Source organism: Hyla sarda, chromosome 11 (genome assembly GCF_029499605.1).
Source record: "Hyla sarda isolate aHylSar1 chromosome 11, aHylSar1.hap1, whole genome shotgun sequence".
Taxonomy (NCBI): domain Eukaryota; kingdom Metazoa; phylum Chordata; class Amphibia; order Anura; family Hylidae; genus Hyla; species Hyla sarda.
Genome location: NC_079199.1, coordinates 15793492 through 15816006, shown reverse-complemented (window position 1 = coordinate 15816006; position 22515 = coordinate 15793492). Strand labels below are relative to the sequence as shown.

At 42.6% G+C, this 22515-nt stretch overlaps 1 protein-coding gene across 2 annotated transcripts; it reads right to left on the bottom strand.

Moving 5' to 3' along the window:
* Positions 1–405: 405 nt before the first annotated feature.
* On the bottom strand, positions 406–8607 carry LOC130295579 (B2 bradykinin receptor-like). Of its 2 annotated transcripts, none has more exons than XM_056546427.1 (2): positions 8482–8607; positions 406–1511 (listed from the first exon to the last, which is right to left on the bottom strand). In XM_056546427.1, the coding sequence occupies exon 2, from the start codon at positions 1485–1487 to the stop codon at positions 468–470; it is 1020 nt and encodes a 339-aa protein (XP_056402402.1). In that variant the 5' UTR covers positions 1488–1511; positions 8482–8607; the 3' UTR covers positions 406–467. The 2 variants fall into 2 exon arrangements, with proteins under 2 accessions (XP_056402402.1, XP_056402401.1); XM_056546426.1 differs by lacking the exon at positions 8482–8607 and adding an exon at positions 2888–3282.
* Positions 8608–22515: the final 13908 nt, after the last annotated feature.

Below are 22515 nucleotides of genomic sequence, written 5' to 3'. Positions count from 1 at the left end.
TACAGTGGTTATGTGGGAACAGTAGGCATTAGGCATTAATATAGAATATATATATATATATATATATATATATATATAAACATTGCAGTATAAGAGTCACACAGTGTGCGGCAGTATTTGGAGCTAGTAGGTAGGAGTGTTGCCCAATAATATTATTTCATTTGGTTCATGTGTTTGTGAGAAGTCCAGGTTGAAGAGGCCTACTGTTATTTTATGTTGGTGAAATGTTTTAATACAATTTTTGCTGTTTTACAGTGTAGGGACCTTTGGGGGTTATATTTTGTTATTGTGTTCAAATTTTTAGGCAGGACTGTTTATCATGGCGCTCAGATAGACAGCTTGGGTGAGATAGAGGCCTGGCCTTTTTATTGGTGATGCCCTGTGGCTGGGATTGGTGCAGGGGGGTCCAAAAGGTGCCAACGTAGATACTCAGAATTGAGTTCTTGTATGATCCCATGGAGAAAGATTCATGATTCATCTGTTGGAATTGATGACCTCTGTCTGTCAGATCCCTTACATAGAAGCCTCCTGAAGACCTCTCTGGCTTTTTGCCTAAAGTGATTCCCAAGCATACTGTATATGATCGGATTGATACAGCTGTTAGTGAGGACAAGGTAAACAGAGATACTGTTAACAGTACGATTGACATTTTTCACCATACATGGAAGAAAGACATTGGCTCGAACTAATGTGTTAATAAAGAGGGTAATATTGTAGGGGAGCCAACACACTATGAAGACCAAGAATACAGACAAGACCAGCCAAGTGGCTTTTCTCTGCTTGTTGACATTCTTGAACTGTTTCTTTGTAATGTTCCTTAAAACATGAATCATTTGAGACGTACAAAAGGCGATTACAACCAGAGGCAGTAAGAAGCCGAGAACATTTATGATTATATTTGCTGCAATAAACCAGTTATTTGATGATCTGTCTATTACACATCTAGTGATATTAAAATTTTTGATGAACACCACCTTTCGGAACAGCGCATTGGGCACGCTTAATGCAGCTGCAAACATCCAGATGATCCCACAGATCAGCTTTGCCCACCAAGGCCTTCTTAAACGACCTGTGGACATGGGCTTCACCAAAGCCAGATATCTCCCAATACTGACCATCATAAGGAGGTAGATGCTGCTGTAAAGGTTGAACTGAAACAAGGAGTAGACAGTTGAGCACATGAAGCCTCCGAATGGCCAGTACAAATTGTTGGAGATATCTAAAGCCCGGAATGGTAGACTACTAACAAATATCAGATCAGCAGCCGCCATGTTCCCCAGGTAGATCTCAGTCACTGTGCAGCGACTCTTATGAAGGACAAAGACGGAGATGACAAACAAGTTTTCTATGAAGCCCAAGACGAAGATGACCCACATATACGGGGGCCGGAAGGCAAAGAGCCTCTGCAAGAATTCCCACTCTATACATGGAGTTAATTTGGTATTAGCCAACGTTGTCATCGTTCCATTGGGTTGTGTGCTCATCATCTTGCATTCAATATGCTTGGACTCCTGTTGGAAACACATAAGTAGATTTAGCCAACATTGTCATCAGAACAAAACAAGGAATGCTCAGCAACATTAGAACTAAATATAGGATAAAAATTAACTTAAAATCACAGAAAAAGGGTAATACTTACTAGTTACTGGTACAAGAGCAGGCTATAAATGAGTTCACACATGAACAGACAGGACATAATGCTATAGTGGGGATGTTGTAGAGGTGTAAACAATAAAATACTGCTGGTGTGATGATCTGGGAAATCATTGCAAACGACAATCAATCACCCCTAGTAGTGATTCGAGGAACAACTCAACTATATGTTCAGGACATCCTGCAACTACGTGTTGCCTATCATGGCTTCCAGCTTGCACTTTTCAGTAAGTTAAAGGGGTACTCCAGCCCTAAGGATAGGGGATAAGATGCCTGATCGTGGGTGTCCAGCTGCTGTGGACCCCCGCAATCTTTCATGCAGCACCCCGCTATCATCAGCCTCCGCAGCGAACATCGCTCCACGTCTGATGAATCATGATCACGGGGCAGGAGTATCGTGACAAAACATCACCGGAGGCTGATGATAATGGGGTGCTGCATGAAAGATTGCAGGGGTCCACAGCGGTGGGACCCCTGCGATCAGGCATCTTATCCCCTATAATTTGGATAGGGGATAAGATGTTTTAGGGCCGGAGTACCCCTTTAAAGGGGTTATCATAAGGTGACTTTACTAATTACCTGCCAGCCAGAAATGGACATGCTTACCAAGGATCCGTGCTTGTGTTGGTGGTCAATGGTTTGTCCTGTGTCCCCCATTCCACTGCTGGCTTGTTTGTGTGAACTGGCTATTTTCTGTTTCTGTGCCCTCTCTCCAACTACAATCCTCGGGATCACTTGTTTGTAAGTGGGAGATGACTTATCTCCCTCCCAAACATCAACCACCCACCCATTACAGCTCAGCTAGGCTCCTTTCTATGCGCGCTGTGGTTGAAACTACAATTTCCTTCAGCTGCATGGAGAATGATCTCCCTTCAACCCAGCGGTCGCTCCACCCATTAAAGCACAGACACACTTCCTTTCAACACCTCGGGCCACACTGCTACCTCGGAAAAGCCTGAGACAACACTCATTTTGTATGCTGCAAAAATGAACACGGTCCTGTACTACCTTTAGGCCCTGTCAAGTTGAGTCCCTCAGTGACCTGGGAGCTCCCCTGCAGGGTCTCCCCTTGTTCTACTGTTGGTTTAATAAATGTGGTGTATGTTCCTATAATGCTTAGACAGGATCCCTATGTCTAGATAGTGTGAAGGACCTGTGGAGGTCTCAAGGACCTGTGAGTAAGCCTGTTACATGTTATGTTATGCAGTTACATGATTTGTTGGCCCCACCCTACCTGTCCAAAGTGATCCTCCAGCGATGAATCCCAAGTATCAAAGTCATTCCAGTCAAGGTTCCTGTACAGATGTGCCCAGGCCTATTCCTATGAGCAAGGAGGTTTGGCCTGATCACTGGGCACCAACTCATGTACAAGGCCTACTCCAGCTGTAAGGGAGGTTCGGCCTAACCCACGAAAGTGCCTTGGCCTACTCCTGCAGTGGCGGAGGTTTGGCCTGAAGAGCAGGCACCAACAAGAAATCCCTCTGTGGCCCAAGCCGCTGCAGTTCAGGTGGTGATTACAGTTGGTCCCACCATCCCCAATCCCAGTCTGTCCCATGTGTCCTGGGACACCCATATTGACCCCATGCAAGGGGCCCAGTCTTGCAACCCTAGGTACATCTCACAGCCTAGGACCCCACCTGGAATATTGCCAGAAAGAAAGAAGTCTACCTAAGTTGTGTACAGTAAAATACCAAACTTGGTCGTGAGACTAACTGTCTGTTGTGCGCTAGCACTTTTGTTGTTTCAGGTTTCCAGCAACAGTTTAAGATATGTGCCTGACAAGACTTTGTCAAGAAAAGTTCTTCCACTTGTAACCTAACCAATCTTGTAAGTCATGTGCCCGGCTTTGGCCGAGAGACTCCTTGCTGTAGGAGATTCTATTAAAGGGGTACTCCGGTGAAAACCTTTTTTCTTTTAAATCAACTGGTGGCAGAAAGTTAAACATATTTGTAAATTACTTCTTTTAAAAAATCTTGATCCTTCCAGTACTTATTAGCCGCTGAATGCTACAGAGGTAATTCCTTTCTTTTTGGAACACTGATGACATCACGAGCACAGTGCTCTCTGCTGACATCTCTGTCCAATTTAGCAACCATGCATAGCAGATCTATGCTAAGGGCAGCATGGTGGCTCAGTGTTTAGCACTGCTGCCTTGCAGTGCTGGGGAGTTGGGTTCAAATCCCACAAAGGACAACAATAAATTAAGTATTATTATTATAATAAAGTCAGCAGAGAGAACTGTGTTCGTGATGTCATCAGAGAGCATTCCAAAAAGAAAAGAATTTCCTCTGTAGTATTCAGCAGCTAATTTTTTAATAGAAGTAATTTACAAATATGTTTAACTTTCTGCCACCAGTTGATTTAAAAGAAAAAAGGTTTTTACCGGAGTACCCCTTTAAGTAATGTGCCCGGCATTAGCCGAGAGAATCCTTTTGGTAGGAGATCCTAATTGATCTGAACGAAACAAATGAACTCCTTATGTACATGAACTACTGAGCAGTACATGAACTCTAAAGTAATATATTTTGGTTCAGTAAAAATGGTCAGGGAGGTACACTGAGTTGTCGTGGTCCTAATTTTATGGTCCTACAATGTGTTGTTAATGTAAATGATAAGTAAAAATGTATAAAGTTATTGTACACCAAAAGTCATTGTGTACAGTCATGTATGATGTTTGGTTGTCTCCTTACAGGCGTTTATCCTGAAACGTTCGGGAGGAGCACATATTACCCCCATCACCAACATCTAGTACAAACAAATGTTAATAATATGTGTAAGTATACTAAACACAGTTGTGTACACAAACAGTTTATGTACACATAGTTCAGTATGCACAAGTCAAGTATACATAAAGTAGTCACATAAAGTAGAGCTGTAACACTCACATTACTCAGTCTACTCAAAGTAACATGTCAAGTGTATCTAATGTCATATATTATTCTGTTCGTGCACAGGATACTTTCCTGGCCAGTAAATATTCCTGAAACTCACCTAAAGCACGTAGTCAGTAAAGGTAACATTAATGTCAAAGTGTTATCTGTATCAAATGTCTAGCATAGAAATGTCTAGCACAAACTAATAATAGAGTTCTGGGGAGATGTGTTATATGCCAAGGGACCCCAGTAGCCAAGGCATTGGGCAGAGAGCCTCCGGCAACCCAATCCGCAACTATAAGTCTACAGTTCTAAGTCGAGTAAGTTATATAATGTCTAGAAAATAATTTCTAGTCATGTACAGTAAACACTTATGCAAGTCAGTAAATGCATAGTGTATTATATGCATAGTCAAAGGTGTCAGTTGTGTATAGTCAATTATAAAATGCACAATCCAGTTATAAAGTACATAGTAAAGGTCCTTACAACAGTATATATATATACAAGTTATATATAACCACCAATCCTGTTCAACTCAAAACAGAGCATGTATGGACCAGCCTGAAATGGATGTTTGTGCATAAAATGCCTCAGGACTGCATATGGCTCCATGGCCACTTCGTTCCTCAAGCCTGACAGAACCTTACGTCATGGACGACTTATGTTACGCAAGGGGGTTTGTGATGTCCCAGTACGGGTACAATGTCCTGTACTACCTTTAGGCCCTCTCAGGTTGAGTCCCTCAGTGACCTGGGGGCTCCCCTGCAGGGTTTCCCCCTTGTTCTCCTGTTGGTTTAATAAATGTGGTGTATGCTCCTTTAATGCTTAGACAGGATCCCCATGTCTAGATAGTATAAAGGACCTGTGGAGGTCTCAAGGACCTGTGAGTAAGCCTGTCACATGCTATGTTATGCAGTCACATGATTTGTTGTAACTTGTACTCCCAGAGAGCACCAGCTTTAACCTATGACCCACAGCTTGACCAATGGGCTTTAGTCCAGCCCCCCAGTATATAAAGGGGTGGCCATTTGCCATTCTCTCAGATTCCATCTGCTCTTTTAGACCCTACAATCTGATCTGCGAACAAGTCTTTACTTTGGCAGCAAGCACCAGAGGCCTTAGAGTCAAGTGATCAGCATCTGGAGTACCCCAAAAGTTACAGTTTCCAATGAGTCTACAAGTCTATGTCTGCTGTCACTGAAGTTGGTCAAGTCCTGCACATTGTCAAGTCTAATTACAAGTCACGTTTCTTACAAGTATTGGTCCAGCAAGCTGCGAGGTCCTCTGGGTACTGGCCATCTCTCTGGGAATTCTGGCCTTACCTGTGAAGATAATTACACCTGTCTTCTACTCAGTAAAGCCTCTGTTTGACCATAACTGGTTGTGGACTCTTTATTCACCATTAGCCCGTGGGATAGCGGAGAATCTGGGCGTGTGGTGTTTCGGAACCCGAAAACCACACTGGCGTCACGAACACATAGGGGTTAATACCATCCAACCCCCGGGGTTAATAGCATCATATCCACCACTCACACCGCAACACCCGTGGTCCCGCCATTCACTGCAGTGGCTCACCACATAACAAGGCCTCTGCAAAATGAAAGAACCAATCTGATTGGTTGCTATAGGCAACTGGGCAACTTTAATTCTGGACAGGCCTGAGGCCTAGTCCAGCAACCACGCATCTATTACCAGTTAACCACACTACCCAGGTGGAAGTCAAAGTCTTGCAGTAAGCCTCTTATTGATATTATACAAGTCAAGTCCAGCAAGTTAGTCAAGTCCAAGTAGTATAGTGTGGGATGAATCAGACATATACAGCACAATCAACTATAAGTCTCAGCAAGCCGATAAGCTTTCCTAAATTCACTCCTTTACGCTAATCTGAGCTCTAACGGATTGTACCATCTTTCCAACCTCAGTAGACCAAGCCAGTTAAAGGGGTACTCAGGTGCTTAGACATCTTATCCCCTATCCAAAGGATGCCTGGATACATTGTGGTTCAGGCTTGTGATGGCCATATGCTGATCCTCACTATTTGGAACCTGTAAAACTTGTGATATTAAGCTACCAGTAAATATTCACCAATGGAGTAAATATTTGGCCTTCATTTTTTTTTCTTTATATATCTGAACCAAAATAGAGCGTAGGAGGTTTACAAAATGTTAAAATAAGCTCCGCCCTATTGAACAAACAGGATACTTAAAATAAAAATAGGAGAAGCCCTGTTTAAACTTTACTACCGTGTCACTGTTTCTGACTGCTGTTTTTGCCGTAATTTGCCTGGATATATGGAGATAATATCCCACAGAACATAAATGGACCATACATAGCAATTGGCAAAAATACTGTCCTGGGTAAAACCCCCTCAAAAGACAAGGGTTGGGATGTAACTGTAGGAGATACAGAGGGTGCCAGCAGCATGAGGGGCCCATAAAGTCCTTCAGGAGTAGACCAGTGCTATAAATGTAGCTGTGGGGCTCAGCGTCTTCTAGTTACATCTTTCAGGGGCGACAAACCTTTTTACCATCTATGGAACAGTCTACCTCAGTAACTGCTCACAAAAAACAGGCTTAGATACATTCATAGAACAAAATAACATAATGTGTATATAGAAATATAGAAGCACATCTCCTCTCCTTCATCCATCTCTTTCCCTCCTTGGTTTTAACTTGATTGACATCTGTCTTTTTTCAACTGTACTATGTAACTGTGTAAGTAATATACATGTATTAAGTACCAAAATGCGCGCCAAATAGCGCCATGGGAACATGGCCATACACCTAGACTACTTCATAGTCCAAAGGGTGACCCTGTGTTTCTTCTGTTTCTAATATTCTCAGAACCAGGAACATCAGCTCTTGTTACTGTCAAGTTCCCTGGAACCATATTGAGAGACACTTCTGTATACACTAGACAGGGGCACTGTAAGTGGTACTGGTATGGGGGCACCCCAGCTAAGTGATACTGGTAGGGGGCACAGTAGATGGATGATCTTATTATTGGGCAGAAAAATGCATAAGAAATACCAGTATGGGGCAGCACTGTAGCTAGTGGATAATAGTATACAGGGAATAAGAAGCAGTGTGTCAGGTGGATATTCATATGGGGCAGTGTGACTAGCTGATACTCATATAGGGCAGCAAAGTTGCTAATGAATAACGTTTTGGGGGGTACTGTGGCTGGTTAATAATTGTTTGGGGGGGTAGTGTGGCTGGTTAATAAGTGTTTGGGGGTAGTGTGGCCGGCTGATCAGGGTATGAGGGCACAGTGGATGGCTAATACTGGTGTGTGTGGTTGTTGGTGGTTCAGGGCCACTGTGGATGGATTATACTGGTATATGCATAATAGGCTATGCTGGCACATTACGGGGGTCCTGTGACTAGCTGACAATGGAATAAAAGCACTTTTGGGGCATTAGTACAACACACACGGCACACAATGTATAATGCCGTCCCTGCCCATCTGGTGGAATAGCTAGACCGTCAAGTGGGCTTTATCTCCTAAAGGAGAGATGTCTGTCTATAGATGGTGATAGCTTACTTTTTACAAAGAGACAAACACAGGTCCTCTCTAGGTTAGGTTTCCAACCAGGGTTTTTATGGCATTTTCTTTGGAAAACTGGGATTGCAGTTTTTGAGCCAAAGGAAGTTTTCCAAAAACATTAGAGAAATAACTGTGTGAAAACCTAGCCTTCAGGTGATTTCAACATAGACTTTTGCCCCCACCTCAAAATACTAAATAAAAACACATATAGATTTCACAGAGCTAAATCATCCTAATAATCCTAGCAACAATGTAGCCCCCCCCAAAAAAAAAAAAAAAAAAGATTAATAACAACTTCAGCTCTGCTACATCTAAATTAGTAAACTATGGTTATGAAACATGTTAAGGTTTCCATTCTACCTTTGTTGCTGTGAATCAGTCTTGTATTTCCTGTAAATTTAGTCTTTACCTTAGATATAGTGAGATGTGCAGAGTCGGCTCCAGAGATTAGTCGCTGACCGATTCCTCTGTGTTCTGAGTGATTGTGAAGATGAGATCTGGGCAGTGAGGATCCCACCGAGGATTTTATATGGAGCTGTCATGTGGTCCTAGAGGTTAACATAAAGATAATAATGTGAGCTTAATGGACCAAACCTCAATACATTTTTATTCCTCTTTTAGGAGGTGAGTTAACTGAAGAAAAAAAAAACTGCAGTTCTGCCATTACCTCGTCCTTTCTTCTTATAATAAGATTTAAAAAATGTTTTTTGTCATTCATCGCACATGATCATTTTATAGCTTAGGTTGTTACAGATACAGTAATACCAATTATGTATTGCCGTTGGTTTTTTTCCCTTAAATTTTTTTTGTAGGGTAGAATTTTATTTTACACTTTATTTATTTATAATTTTTTGTTCTCCTAGGGTAATTGAACATGTGATCATCTGATCCCTGGTATAATACACTTCAATACTTCTGTACTACAGGGTTTGTGTGAAACTAATGGGGATCCTATTTGGTGCAACCTCTGGCACAGGGCCGCCATCAGGGCAGTACCGCCATCAGGGGCCCAGCCCCACATAATGTTAGTTGAGATGGAAATACTTCTTTATAGCTACTTGAAGCAGGTAACCAAGCGCAGGCTTTGCCAGAGAATCTAGTACCATTTGGTAGGGTCTAACCTGAGGCAGATCATGGCACAGTGTGGAGAGGTTGTACCCACGACTATCCCCAGTCCATGCTGAGAGGGCAATCATCTTTAAAATCCTGTTCAAGATGGAGAATCATCTAGAAGAAAGAGCTGAGCAAACATTTACGTTATATGTGCCATGCAACTCTAACCTTTTACCTTTCCACAATCTTAGATTTTATTGACAACCATATATAAAGCCCACATTTCCAGTATACTGTATTCACCTTTCCAATCTGAAGAAGGGGTTGCCATACCCCGAAACGCATTATTGTTTTATTTTTGCTTTGTTTTACCTTGCTTTATTTAACCAATAAACAAGAATTTTCAATTATATCACTTTGGTCATGATATCTTCCACTTCGGTTGCCTGAGCGCCTCGTAAGGTCCATTTTTTAGTTTCTTTGAATGCCTTTCTCTAAATGACGCCAGGGCACCGTTAGCCTATAAACTGTCCGAGGGGGAGACAGCTTCTCCCCGGCCAGGCACGGAGGGTAAGAAACACACCAATGTCAGGTTATGGATAACTGTCTTTTACTGAGCAGATATAGATGGCACAACACACAGTACAGAGCCGAGTAGAAGGGATGCAGTGTAACCCTTGGGATCCCTGTTGCCTTGTTGGGACTTGTGGTGCTTTTCACCCACTTGAATTATATAGACTTGGGATTTAAGACTTGAAGATATCCCACACTGACTAGGGTTCTGACAAGGCCCAATTATAAACCCCACCAGGGCTTCACTACCACTGTATGGGGAACTCTTGCAGAATGGCGGGGCTGATTTGATTTGGAGTTTTCCTCAGGCTTCCTTCTGGATACACCACACACGTCTTCCCCCTCCTTTCCTCACTGTAGCTCAGACTGGATCTCAGCACAGAACTCTCCTTACTCCTAGACTGGGGCAACTCCTCCCCTCCCACACTATATACAGGAGAGTTTGGGGGTTCCCTTTGAGCAGACAGGGTCACTACTGCATCTCTTTCTTAAATGTACAGTACATAAATAACATAAAATACAGTGAATATAATAAAGTGCATGAACATAGTGAACATAGTAAACATTTTCACAGTGGACCCAACACAACAGCAGCAGACACGCCAGAGGAGATCCACAACCTGCAGGACAGCCTTTGGTGCTGGGACACCACATTGTCACATACTTTATTGAACTTGCTCAACCCAAGAGTCCATGCCAATGTTTGTCTTTTGCCCTGTCACCTTCTCTCTGAGGGCTCCAGCAATTTTTTGCCTCCCCTATGCAATTGCCCTCTTTCCCTTACGGGGGCTCCACGGGAGGTTTCATGTGCAGCTACCCATACAGAGGCCCAATTATCTTGTGTTCTTACAATTCCTTCACCACCTTGTGTCTCCTCCTTACCTCAACCACGCCCCCCCCTTTTTTTTTTTTACCTCCCAGCCACCCTAACCCACATGGATTTGCTTTCGAAGAGGTATTAAATAGAAATGGCCATGAGGGCCATTTCTAGTAAATTGTCCATATTCCTAACAAAGCAGCAGCCCGTAACTCTTCTATTTACTTTCTGTTGAACATAGGAATGAGGGTGTGGCGTCAGCAGCTCACGGTTAGCAATTATCCTGATCGTGACTCCCAGTTTTTGTGGTGACAGGGGGGGTGCAAGATATACCTGTCAAAAAGTGATGCCAGGGTCACCTGGTTACTCTGCATCTCCTTTCTTAAGGGTTCAGTACACATATAATACCATAATACAGTGAATCACAATATCACAGTAAGCAATAAATTAGTGAGTCCAACACATGTGCAACAGGCATTCCCAAGGCGATCCACAGCCCACAGGACAGCCTTTGGTGCTTGGACACCACAAGGGAGTAGTAGGGTTCCAGACTTCTTGCTCTTGAAGTTTCTAATGGATGGCTTTATATGGCAGGCTTAGCAGTCCTTGTTAGGCCCCTGGCTGCCATAGCATCCAATCAGCATCTCACAATCATGTCACAGTAGTGCTGACTGGATGACAGATGGACGTCCTGTCCATGTCTAACCGCCTACATTCTGTGGTTGCTGGTTACTATGGAGCATTGATTGTGCACCCGTGAAAACTCTGTGTCAAAAATGTACATCATGGAGCAGGAACAGACATCCGCACATAAAGTAGATTTTCATCCAGGGTTGTCAAGGGCTTAGAAAGTGACCAAAAAGTTACATGTTCACTAAAATGGTACAAATAAAAAGTATATGTTATGATTCGGCTAGCTGGATGTGGATCCTCTGTGTCAGCGAGGGATTGGTGTGGACCGTGTCGGTGGACCGGTTCTAGGTTGCTACTGGTTTTCACCAGAGCCCGCCGCAAAGCGGGATGGTCTTGCTGAGGCGGTAGCAACCAGGTCGTATCCACCTGCAACGGCTCAACCTCGCTGACTGCTGAGAAGGCGTGGGACAGAAGGACTAGGCAGAGGCAAGGTCAGACGTAGCAGAAGGTCGGGGCAAGCGGCAAGGTTCGTAGTCAATAGCAATAGCAGAAGGTCTGGAAACACAGGCTTTGGACAACACTAAACGCTTTCTCTGGCACAAGGCAACAAGATCCGGCAAGGAAGTGCAGGGGAAGTGAGGTTATATGGACAGGGAGCAGGTGGAAGCTAATTAGACTGATTGGGCCAGGCACTAATCACTGGTGCACTGGCCCTTTAAATCTTAGAGAGCTGGCGCGCGCGTGCCCTAGAGAGCGGAGCCACGCGCGCCAGAATATGACAGCCGGGGACCGGGATGGGTAAGTGGCTTGGGATGTGATTCGCGAGCGGGCGCGTCCCGCTATGCGAATCGCATCCCCATCGTGAATGTCAGTGCAGCGCTCCCGGTCAGCGGGTCTGACCGGGGAGCTGCAGAGAGGAGAACGCCGCGAGCGCTCCGGGGAGGAGCAGGGACCCGGAGCGCTCGGCGTAACAGTATAGTTCGCCCTGCAATCAAAAGGAGCCCTTACACAACTCAGAAAAATAAAAAAAAGTTAGGGGTATCAGAATGTGATGATATAATAAAAATTTTAACAAAAGCTGTATATATATATTTGGCATCACTGTAACCCTATTAACCTTCACAATAAAGTTAACATGACATTTTAACTGCATAACAAACTCTTTAAAAACAAAACCCAAACTCCGTGCCACAATTGCATTTTATTTCTATTCCACCGCACAATTTTTTTGTTCCTTATTACATTATGTGATCCAGGGTGCCCTTAAAATGTACAACTGGTTCTACTGGTTGAAATAATAAAAAAATAAAAATGTTGTGGACATAAGAAAGTGAGGTCTAAAGAATGAAAACATAAAAACCAGCCGGTCCTCAAGGGGATAAAATATGTGTAAGATGAAATATATTATGAAAAAGATGTTTATTGCGGTCAGTACTTATAGTGGATATAATGTATAGTATGGAATTTCTCTTCCTGACTCATTATTTTCAAATATAAAATTCATTGGTTTTTTATTCCTCTCAGAAGTTAATTTTCAGGCTCATTTACATCATTAATACATTTAACTCATTGCTATGGGAAACTGCTCTACTGCTCCTCTGCAGAAATTTTGATAAATCCCCCCCAACCTGTCTGCTCCCTGCTAGGTCATGTAAGAAAAGGGTTTAAGGCCTAGTCAGTATCCTGTTCAAGTTAAGCCCTGTAAAGCAAGTAACCAAACCCTGGCTTCTGTCAGAAGGCTCCGTACCAGTTGCTAGAATCTGGGTCTGTTCATGTTGATCATGGATTCGTATAGTGTTTAGTAGGTTTTCATCAAAGACTGTCTTCAGTCCACACTTAGAGGGCAGTGATCTCCAAAAACATGTTCCTGTTGTCATTTATAGGAAGGGAACAATGAAGCCCTAACTAACCCACAGCCATTATCCCTACCTATTGCCTATCCGCCCTAAGGGATGGATCGACAACCACGATGACAGACTCTCCCTGCTAAGTGCTTTAAGCAGTGTTGTCAAAATAATAAACTACAAAACATTCGGAGTCCGGAAACAGTTGCATTGCATGTTTTGTCGGGTTGTGTGCCAGAATTTGCGTCAGAATTGAAAAAACCCCAACAAACTCTCCATTTTACTGTGCAAACCCGAAAAAGACACAAGACCGTCAAGGAACGTGGGTGTGGTTGCAGAAAAGGGGGCGTGTCCCTGACATTTTCGCAAAAACCCAACAAATTTACTAAGGTTTCCACAGAAAATGTGGTGGATTTGAGCGGAGGAAAACCCCACAGATCAGAGCATGTGTAAAAAAAAGCAAAATATAGGGAAAAGGGCAAAATGTAGGCAAACCTTAGTAAATACCATGGAATTTTTTAAGGAAATTAAAACCCACAAATGGTAAAATGAAAGACGTCATTACAAAGTACAATTGGTTTTGCAAACAACAAGCCCTTATATGGGTCTGTAGGTGAAAAAATAATAGCGTTAGGGTTTTTAACCCCTTAAGGACTCAGGGTTTTTCCGTTTTTGCACTTTCGTTTTTTCCTCCTTACCTTTTAAAAATCATAACCCTTTCAATTTTCCACCTAAAAATCCATATTATGGCTTATTTTTTGCGTCGCCAATTCTACTTTGCAGTGACATTAGTCATTTTACCCAAAAATGCACGGCGAAACAGAAAAAAAAATCATTGTGCGACAAAATCGAAAAAAAAACGCCATTTTGTAACTTTTGGGGGCTTTCGTTTCTACGCAGTGCATATTTCGGTAAAAATTACACCTTATCATTATTCTGTAGGTCCATACGGTTAAAATGATACCCTACTTATATAGGTTTGATTTTGTCGCACTTCTAGAAAAAATCATAACTACATGCAGGAAAATTTATACGTTTAAAAATGTCATCTTCTGACCCCTATAACTTTTTTATTTTTCTATGTATGGGGTGGTATGAGGACTCATTTTTTGCGCCGTGATCTGAAGTTTTTATCGGTATGATTTTTGTTTTGATCGGACTTTTTGATCACTTTTTATTCATTTTTTAATGATATAAAAAGTGACCAAAATACGCTTTTTTGGACTTTGGAATTTTTTTGCGTGTACGCCATTGACCGTACGGCTTAATTAATGATATATTTTTATAGTTCGGACATTTACGCACGCGGCGATACCACATATGTTTATTTTTTATTTTTTTTACACTGTTTTATTTTTTTTATGGGAAAAGGGGGGTGATTCAAACTTTTATTAGGGAAGGGGTTAAATGACCTTTATTAACACTTTTTTTTTACATTTTTTTTGCAGTGTTATAGGTCCCATAGGGACCTATAACACTGCACACACTGATCTCTAATGCTGATCACTGGCGTGCATTAACACGCCTGTGATCAGCATTATCGGTGCTTGACTGCTCCTGCCTGGATCTCAGGCACGGAGCAGTCATTCGTCGATCGGACACCGGGGAGGCAGGTAAGAGCCCTCCCGGTGTCCGATCAGCTGTTCGGGACGCCGCGATTTCACCGCGGCGGTCCCGAACAGCCCGACTGAGCAGCCGGGTCACTTTCACTTTCACTTTAGAAGCGGCGCTTCTAAAGGGTTAATACCGCACATCGCCGCGATCGGCGATGTGTGGTATTAGCCGCGGGTCCCGGCCGTTGATTAGCGCCGGGACCGACGCGATATGATGCGGGATCGCGGCGCGATCCCGCTTCATATCGCGGGAGCCGGCGCAGGACGTAAATATACGTCCTGCGTCATTAAGGGGTTAAAAGGAGAGGAGGAAAAAACAAAAAAACGTAAAAAGGAAAATTGGCCCGTTCTTTAAAGGGGTACTCCGCCCCTAGCCCCCATCCAAAGGATAGGGGAAAAGATGTCTGATTGCAGGGGTCGCCACTATGCCAGGGGTTCCCCCCGCTCCGTTTTGTCTCCCAGTCCATTAGTGCTCCTTCCCGGGTTTAAGTTGGGTTTTCCTTTTGGGTGGTCTTATTTTTTTATTCCCACCTATATCTTAGTACAGGGTCATTACAGACTCCTGGTGACACCTACCCTTAAAAGTGAAGTGCAGAAAATACCCTGAATTTAGAATTTTCTTGGTGTAGGATGTTCAGTATGTAAATCTGATATGGATTTTATCAGTGACCTAGTAAATATCTAGCCCCCTTCCGAACTGATTATGAGTGCATGCACAAAAGTAAATCACACTCAGACACACATTGCTAGTGTTAACACACTTCAAGCTTTATTAGGCAGTCGTCCAGGTTATATACCATTGCAATTAGCATAAGTTCCTGCCCTCACTAGGGAGGTGAGTATAGATTTGGCATACCATGTAAAATATGCTTTCTTCGTTAGATTTTTTGGGAGGCTTCTAGGCGTTGGCCAGGACAGGAACGCCTCTTACATGGTGGGAGGGAGGAAAGCATGGAGCAGAGTAATGTGGGGGATAGGCTTTGTCAAATAGTCTTTTTATAATGCACACACACATATATATATATATATATATATATATATATATATATACATATATACACACAATGTATACATCCATTACAGTCCCCTCCTTAAAATGACTTTTTTACCTTTCCCTTATTTCCGTCATCCTAACTTATCTGCCCCAATTCTCAAATGCTTCACTGTACTTTAGATGACCCATGGCTTGTCCATGGACCTCCTTAGCCTTGGACTTTACACATATGGAGTCAGATGCTATCCCTAAGCTCTCTAATGGGGTATAGGCTTCATCAGTAGTCTCGAAGTCCAAATTCGTCCTCACTGGCATGGCATTCTCAATGGCCTTCTCACACATCTTCTTTAAGCAAGGCAACACACAACACACAACAAAGGCAAAGATTTTCAGGATTATAAATATGGTTATTACTATTTGGACCAAAGTCTTTTTCCACCCTCACATCCAAGTATTGATCCCAAGGGTCTGAGATTCCAGAATTTTTCTCTTTTATGGCTATGGTTACTTTACCATTTGGTCCTGTATTGGCTGGGAAATATGTGCAACAGGTCTCTCCAAACTTTTTACATACCCCCTTCCCTTTTTCAGCTAACACCATATCTAATACTGTACCATTTTGAAATATCATATTGGATGTGGTACTTAGTTGTTTGGTCTGATCTTTAAGAGCATCCACTAAGAAATTTATGAATTTCTGCTGGTTATAATAGATATAATTAATCCAGTCTACATTCTTGTTTATGGAAATCTGGGGTATTATAGACTCAAATTCAGCTTTTACTTGCTCTCTAGCTTTAAATTAATCTGGGACCCCCTTTGGGACTCCTATAGCATCAATATACACATGGGGGTCAAGGATCCCAGCAGGGGCTGCACGTTTACTTCTGGAGTGTGGTTTGTGTTCCTCTGTAGGTTCAGTAGTAAAAATGTGTATGGGCATAAGAGCCTTGGATAATGTGCAATCTCCAGTCCTATTCCCTTCTAATCAGATTCTGAGCTTCATATCCCCAAGTATCCCATACCTTATGGTAGATAACATTTACTCATCCCACTGGGAATCTAAGGAATTTCATATAACCACACACATTATACAAGGTTCTTAGTTGTTTTCTTTACTGTATCTATGGTTAGGGAATCAGTACAGTTAGACAAGGACATACTTATATTGGTCCACCTTAGGCAGTTGGATGAAGTCTACTCATAGTCTCTGAAACAGGCAAGATGATTATGGAGTGTGTTGGTCAGGTACCTTTATTGTTTTATATAGGTCATAACAGATGCAAATAATGAAGTCTGTACAAACCTTCTTTCTGCATTGTTCAATCTAAGGCCACCCAATGTACGGACATTACTACACACATTGCTCCCTTCTGCTTAGTGTATAGGACCATATATGTTACCATGGGGTACAAGGCTGTTGGCGCATACAGTTTCTTACCAACTCTCCAGATGTCGTCTTTGCCCTGTACCACCTCTTTCTTCTTCCATTGGTCTCTCTCAGCATGCATTGATGGTTCCTGCAAGAGACCTAATCAAGCAGATCCACACTTCCCCATCCACCTGCACACTTTGTACCATAATTGTGGGAGGACAGGAGCACTGCAACCTTGGCAGCCTTCTACACCATCCAGTCCCCTTGGCTTCTGGGGTTGTTTCCTTCATGTGGGTCTGATCTTTATGATGGCCACCTTCTCTGGCAGCTCTAGGACTTTGAACACTTGAATTACAGCCTACAGATTCTACATTTGATTGGCTTGCCCAAGGATTCAAGGAAAACTTTACTCCAATAGGCCCATACTTGTGGGCGGTAATAAAAGTGTACCCATACTTATTATGTCTCACCTTCAGATATCTTACACATCTCAGTGAATATATTCAACTCTTCTTTCTGAACCAACTGCTCAGATCGAGTGGTTTATTGAAGTAGAACTTCATTCTGCGTGTGGTCACCATATATCCTGTCTTTGCATATTTTGCATCACTTGGAGTACATTTACAACTCAGCATAAACCATGGAATCTTATCATGGCTCTTGAATTCTTAACCTCCTAAATTCAAGACAATCAATCATAATCTGAAAGTAGCAAAGCTACCAAAGAACAGTTTTCTTTTTCAGCATCTTCATATTAAACTAAATTATCATTATAAAGTTATCCACTCAAAATTGGTATAATTTAAATAAATGCAATATAGAATGTATGGGTATATCACATTGTGTATGAAGGCACTATAAACATACTCAATTTCGAACAGTAGATATATATTTCCTTCAAGTCTAATGTGACTGTGTTTCAGGAGAAGAAGGCTGTCAATCTCCCTATAAGCCCCACCTTTTTCCTCCCACTCCTCTACGTCACTGGTCACCGCCCCTTTGAGTCTGGGTTTTTGTTTTCCCTCAGCTTAACTCAGTCATATTTAACCCTTGAATGTCTAGTAACTGACTGTATTCCTGTGTCACTTTACATGAGGACATCAATACACAAGTAACATGTAACAATACCGACATGTAACACAGGTATATAGAAAAAGCAGAGAAGACACAATGCGCATCTAAGCGTAGTAAAATTAAATTAACTGGTGGATTCACAGATGTACAAAAAGAAACCAATAAGTATCGGCTCCAAAGGAGCAAAAGTTCCAGAGAATGGTAAGATAGGTTTGCTCACCTTTTTGTGTTGTACCTTGGGCAAAACACCAATATGCACTTGTTTCCCACTATTCCGAGGGACACAGAGTGGAGGAGTGCAGCCAGCACTAAACCCGCTCCAACATGCGAAGGATGGTCACTTTAGTAAAAGAGCATCGGTCCAAATGAAGTGCTTTAAATGGCGCTCACCTCTGTCACAGAAGTAGTGTGTTTGAATTAGATGAATTAAAATAAAAACCGCTTTGACACGGATTTAATATAAAAGGTAAAAAGAAGGTTTATTCCTTCAGCATGCAATACAGCGACGCGTTTCGAGGGGCGGGGACCCCCTCTTCGTCAGGTTTTCTGATTGGGCAGCGAGGATATCCTTTATTTATACCTCATTTGCCAACGAAAATCAATTCAAGAAGATCTCACATGTGTAAGTTACATCACATAACATTGTCTAATATGCATAAGAAGTGCATTTTCATTACAGGTGAGCATTCCTTTGAGGGTTACATAAAATGCAATAAATACAAAAACCGCAAATAGTCTGCCACTTATGCAGTTGCGCACATATTGAGTATCATGTGTGGTTATGCTTATACTAATTTTGCAGATGCCGGACACAGGTATGGGCTCTCCCATCTGAGGTCTGCAGTACTAGATCAAGGGTTAGGGCCGCTGGTCACCACTCCACTCATACATCTACCTCCTTGGCTGCACACTGGATGGGAGACAGCCACCGCCAGCGCCTCATCTGGAAGTGAAACCCCGGTGTGACTGAGACCAACAATCCGTGGTAGGCAGGAGGAGAGTGTGTAACACAGAACATGGGTGACGGAGATAATGAGTTTGGGACATAAAGTATGGCTCATTTTTACAAGGTAGGATAAAATTGTTACAACGGAACAGACAAATGTAGTGCCAATGGGCAGGGTGATTCCCAAAAATTGTTATAGATGTGTTAATTTTATCTAAAAAAACAAAACTATATATATACATATATATGTGCTTACACACATACATACACATATACATACATGCATGATCACCTCTTAAGTACATTACTATGCATGGATGAAAAGATATATATGTATGTAATTCTTATTCTGTTGCAAATTAAACATACATATAAACAGCTCCGGTCTTAGTTGTAAGTGTTTTGTTACATAATTGTCAGTATATAAATCATACTGATACATGACCAGGATTAAAAACACAGTTAATAATCAACTATGCAACAGTAGAACTGGGTACCGCTGTTGCAAATCAGGACATTACTGTTATGGCAATTTGAGCATATAAGATGCTCTGGTGTTGGTACGGAAAATAAGTAAATAAATAAATAAATAAATGGAAAAACCTGATAATTGTGAATCGATATTAAAGGGTTATTCCATATAGCTAGATACAAAGGCTATTGCCACACATTGGAGTATATTAAACCAAAGGTTAAAGGTTAAACTAAAGGTTTAATATAGAAAGCCTGAGGAAGAGGGGGTCCCCGCGCCTCGAAACGCGTCGCTGTATTGCATGCTGAAGGAATAAACCTTCTTTTTACCTTTTATATTAAATCCGTGTCAAAGCGGTTTTTATTTTATTTTATCTAATTCAAACACACTACTTCTGTGACGGAGGTGAGCGCCATTTGAAGCACTTCATTCTTTCCTCGGAACTCTTGGACCGATGCTCTTCTAATACCGACATGTACAAATACTCAACATAAAACACACATTCTCACAAAAAATGTTAAAGAATCAAAAATATACAGAGCTCATTCAAAAATTGGAAAAAATCACCTTCAATGCGCATTGCTTATGATCCAATAAACCATTAGCTGATTTTAAATCCTTAGGTAATACTTTTCAATTAAATAGTGATCACTTTTTTAACCCCTTAAGGACCGGGGTTTTTTCAGTTTTTGCATTTTCGTTTTTTGCTCCTTGCCTTTAAAAAATCATAACTCTTTCAATTTTGCACCTAAAAATCCATATGATGGCTTATTTTTTGCGCCACCAATTCTACTTTGTAATGACGTCAGTAATTTTGCCCAAAAATCTACGGTGAAGCGGAAAAAAAATCATTGTGCGACGGGCCAGCCGTGATATGACGCAGGGTTACTGTGTAACCCCGCGTTATATCAGGAGAGCAGGACCAAGGACGTACAGGTACGTCCTTGGTCCTTAAGGGGTTAATATTTTTTATTTTATTTTTCTTGGCCAAACTTCTTCTCTCCTTACTCCTATAATATAATAAAACAATTAATCGCATTTCCTGATACACTTAATTTTTGGCATCCATCCTGCGCAACTGTGAAAGCAAAATGTATTAGGAAATTAATAAAATATCATCAAATAGGTTTAATTAATACACATGGATTTTCTTTTGTTCTTCACCAATCTAAAAAGGATCCATTTACAACACAAACTTCACATAAACAGCTTTAACCATGCTCTCTCTCAGCTTTCCTAAAGACCTACCATGCCCTCTGCATTCCATAGCACTAAGAACTCCTCATCATCATCTTCACTTTTGCCCCCACCATTTGGAAAAAACAACTCCATTCCATCTCCATTCATCGGCCTAATAACACATCTGGAATTTATAATCCACACACTGAAACAAAGGTTCTCTTCATTCGATAGATATCTCTTATTCAACATCCTATCAACAGGCTACCAAAATATAACCTGTGGAGAACAAAAGTATTTCACAAAGAAAGTTAATGATATTTATCAGAATTATCACAGGTAGACTTCCCTAACTTGGAAACTTGCCATCCCAGCCTCGCTGGTTGGACTGGTTCTGAGGCTGGGACATGTGATGGGGTCCATGGGACTGTGCCCCCTCTAATGGACTCACTCGGGTGTTCCAGTTCACCCGGGACAAGGTGGACTCTGTAATGTTGGGGCTGATGGTGACCATCATTTGCACTGCAACGGCTTGCGCCACTGGGGGAACAACGGTTGGTGCCTGCGGGAGTAGGCTGAGGCACTTCAGTTGGTGCCCGCTGGTTAGGCCAAACCTCCTCGACCACAGGTGTAGGCCTGGGCACATTCACAGATGACTGTGGTAGATACTTTGGTGCCATGACAGGCACTTCGGGCATGGAGACCTCCTCCTCCTGGACGGTACCTCTGACTTTAGGCGGCAGCAAGCCAAAGGAATCAGCGTCCCATCGTCCGATGGGAAGTAGGCAAACAGAATCTGAGTTGGATTCTTCGGACGGGTCATCACAGCCGCCCACTCTCCTCTCAAGCTCTGTACAGGAGTATACTCCACTTCTCTCTAGAGAATGCATGGACGGGGAAGATAGAACGCCTGTTACTTTTTGTGGGGTTATATTTGCCCCCTTCAGTACGGGGTGGGCGTTGCAGGACTATACTCCTCCGCCGGATACATTTTTTTATGATTTTAACATTTTGCACGCTCCTTTTTTGTATATTGTATTGATCAATAAAGATATATTGCTTACAAAATAATTTGATGTTGGTGTGCATCTTTTTATAGCTGCCAGCTTTTTTCTTGTTTGTTTCCTTGGAAGGGTAAGATAGTCTCTCTGCACTGCCTGACGATTGACCAGGATGGTTCCTCCATGATGACAGTCCATAAGGGTGCTAAACCCCCGCATTTTGTTCGAATTTTACCACCATAGCGCGGCGGCGTTCCAGGGGTGGCTCTCCGTCTTGGGGATGTTCCAATTTTCTGATGTACAGGGCCTCTAATGCTCTGGTGTCCTGTTGGTGCGCCTGTCGCACCTCCTATGGCAGCAGCTTCGGCCCATATCTCTCCATTCTCGGTGCCCTCAGTCCCTCTATGATCTTGGCCCCCTGAGCCTCTCTTCTGGCCCTCTCGGACTCGGCCGTGGGGACTGGGGAATGGGACTTCCCTGGGAGGAGAAGAAGGTGCTCCCTCCTCATGTATCGGATCAGTCCAGGCTCATCGCCAATCACGGGACGTGGTAGCAGGCCTCTACGGCCCTGATGGAGATGTACTGTAGACAATCTGCCAGCTCCTCGGCATGCAGTTTTTGCAGACAATATTGGAAACAGTTCAGACTAGGGGAGAGGACTTGTGGCATAAGGCGCACACCTGTATTCTGTTCGTGATGCCAAAAGTTGTGGTAGGTGGTTTGATGAGGGCAGATGTTGTTACCCTAGGGGCAGATGGCATTAACCCCTTGTATTCATGATGCCAGGGCGTGGTTTAGCCTAAAACCACCCAAAGGTATACCGCTGGATCCTGGGCGAGGCACGGGAGCAATAGCTTTACTGAGGGTAG

Bases quoted from the DNA above. Each gene is read 5' to 3' on its own strand.
- LOC130295579 (XM_056546427.1), bottom strand. From the start codon at position 1,487: ATGATGAGCACACAACCCAATGGAACGATGACAACGTTGGCTAATACC.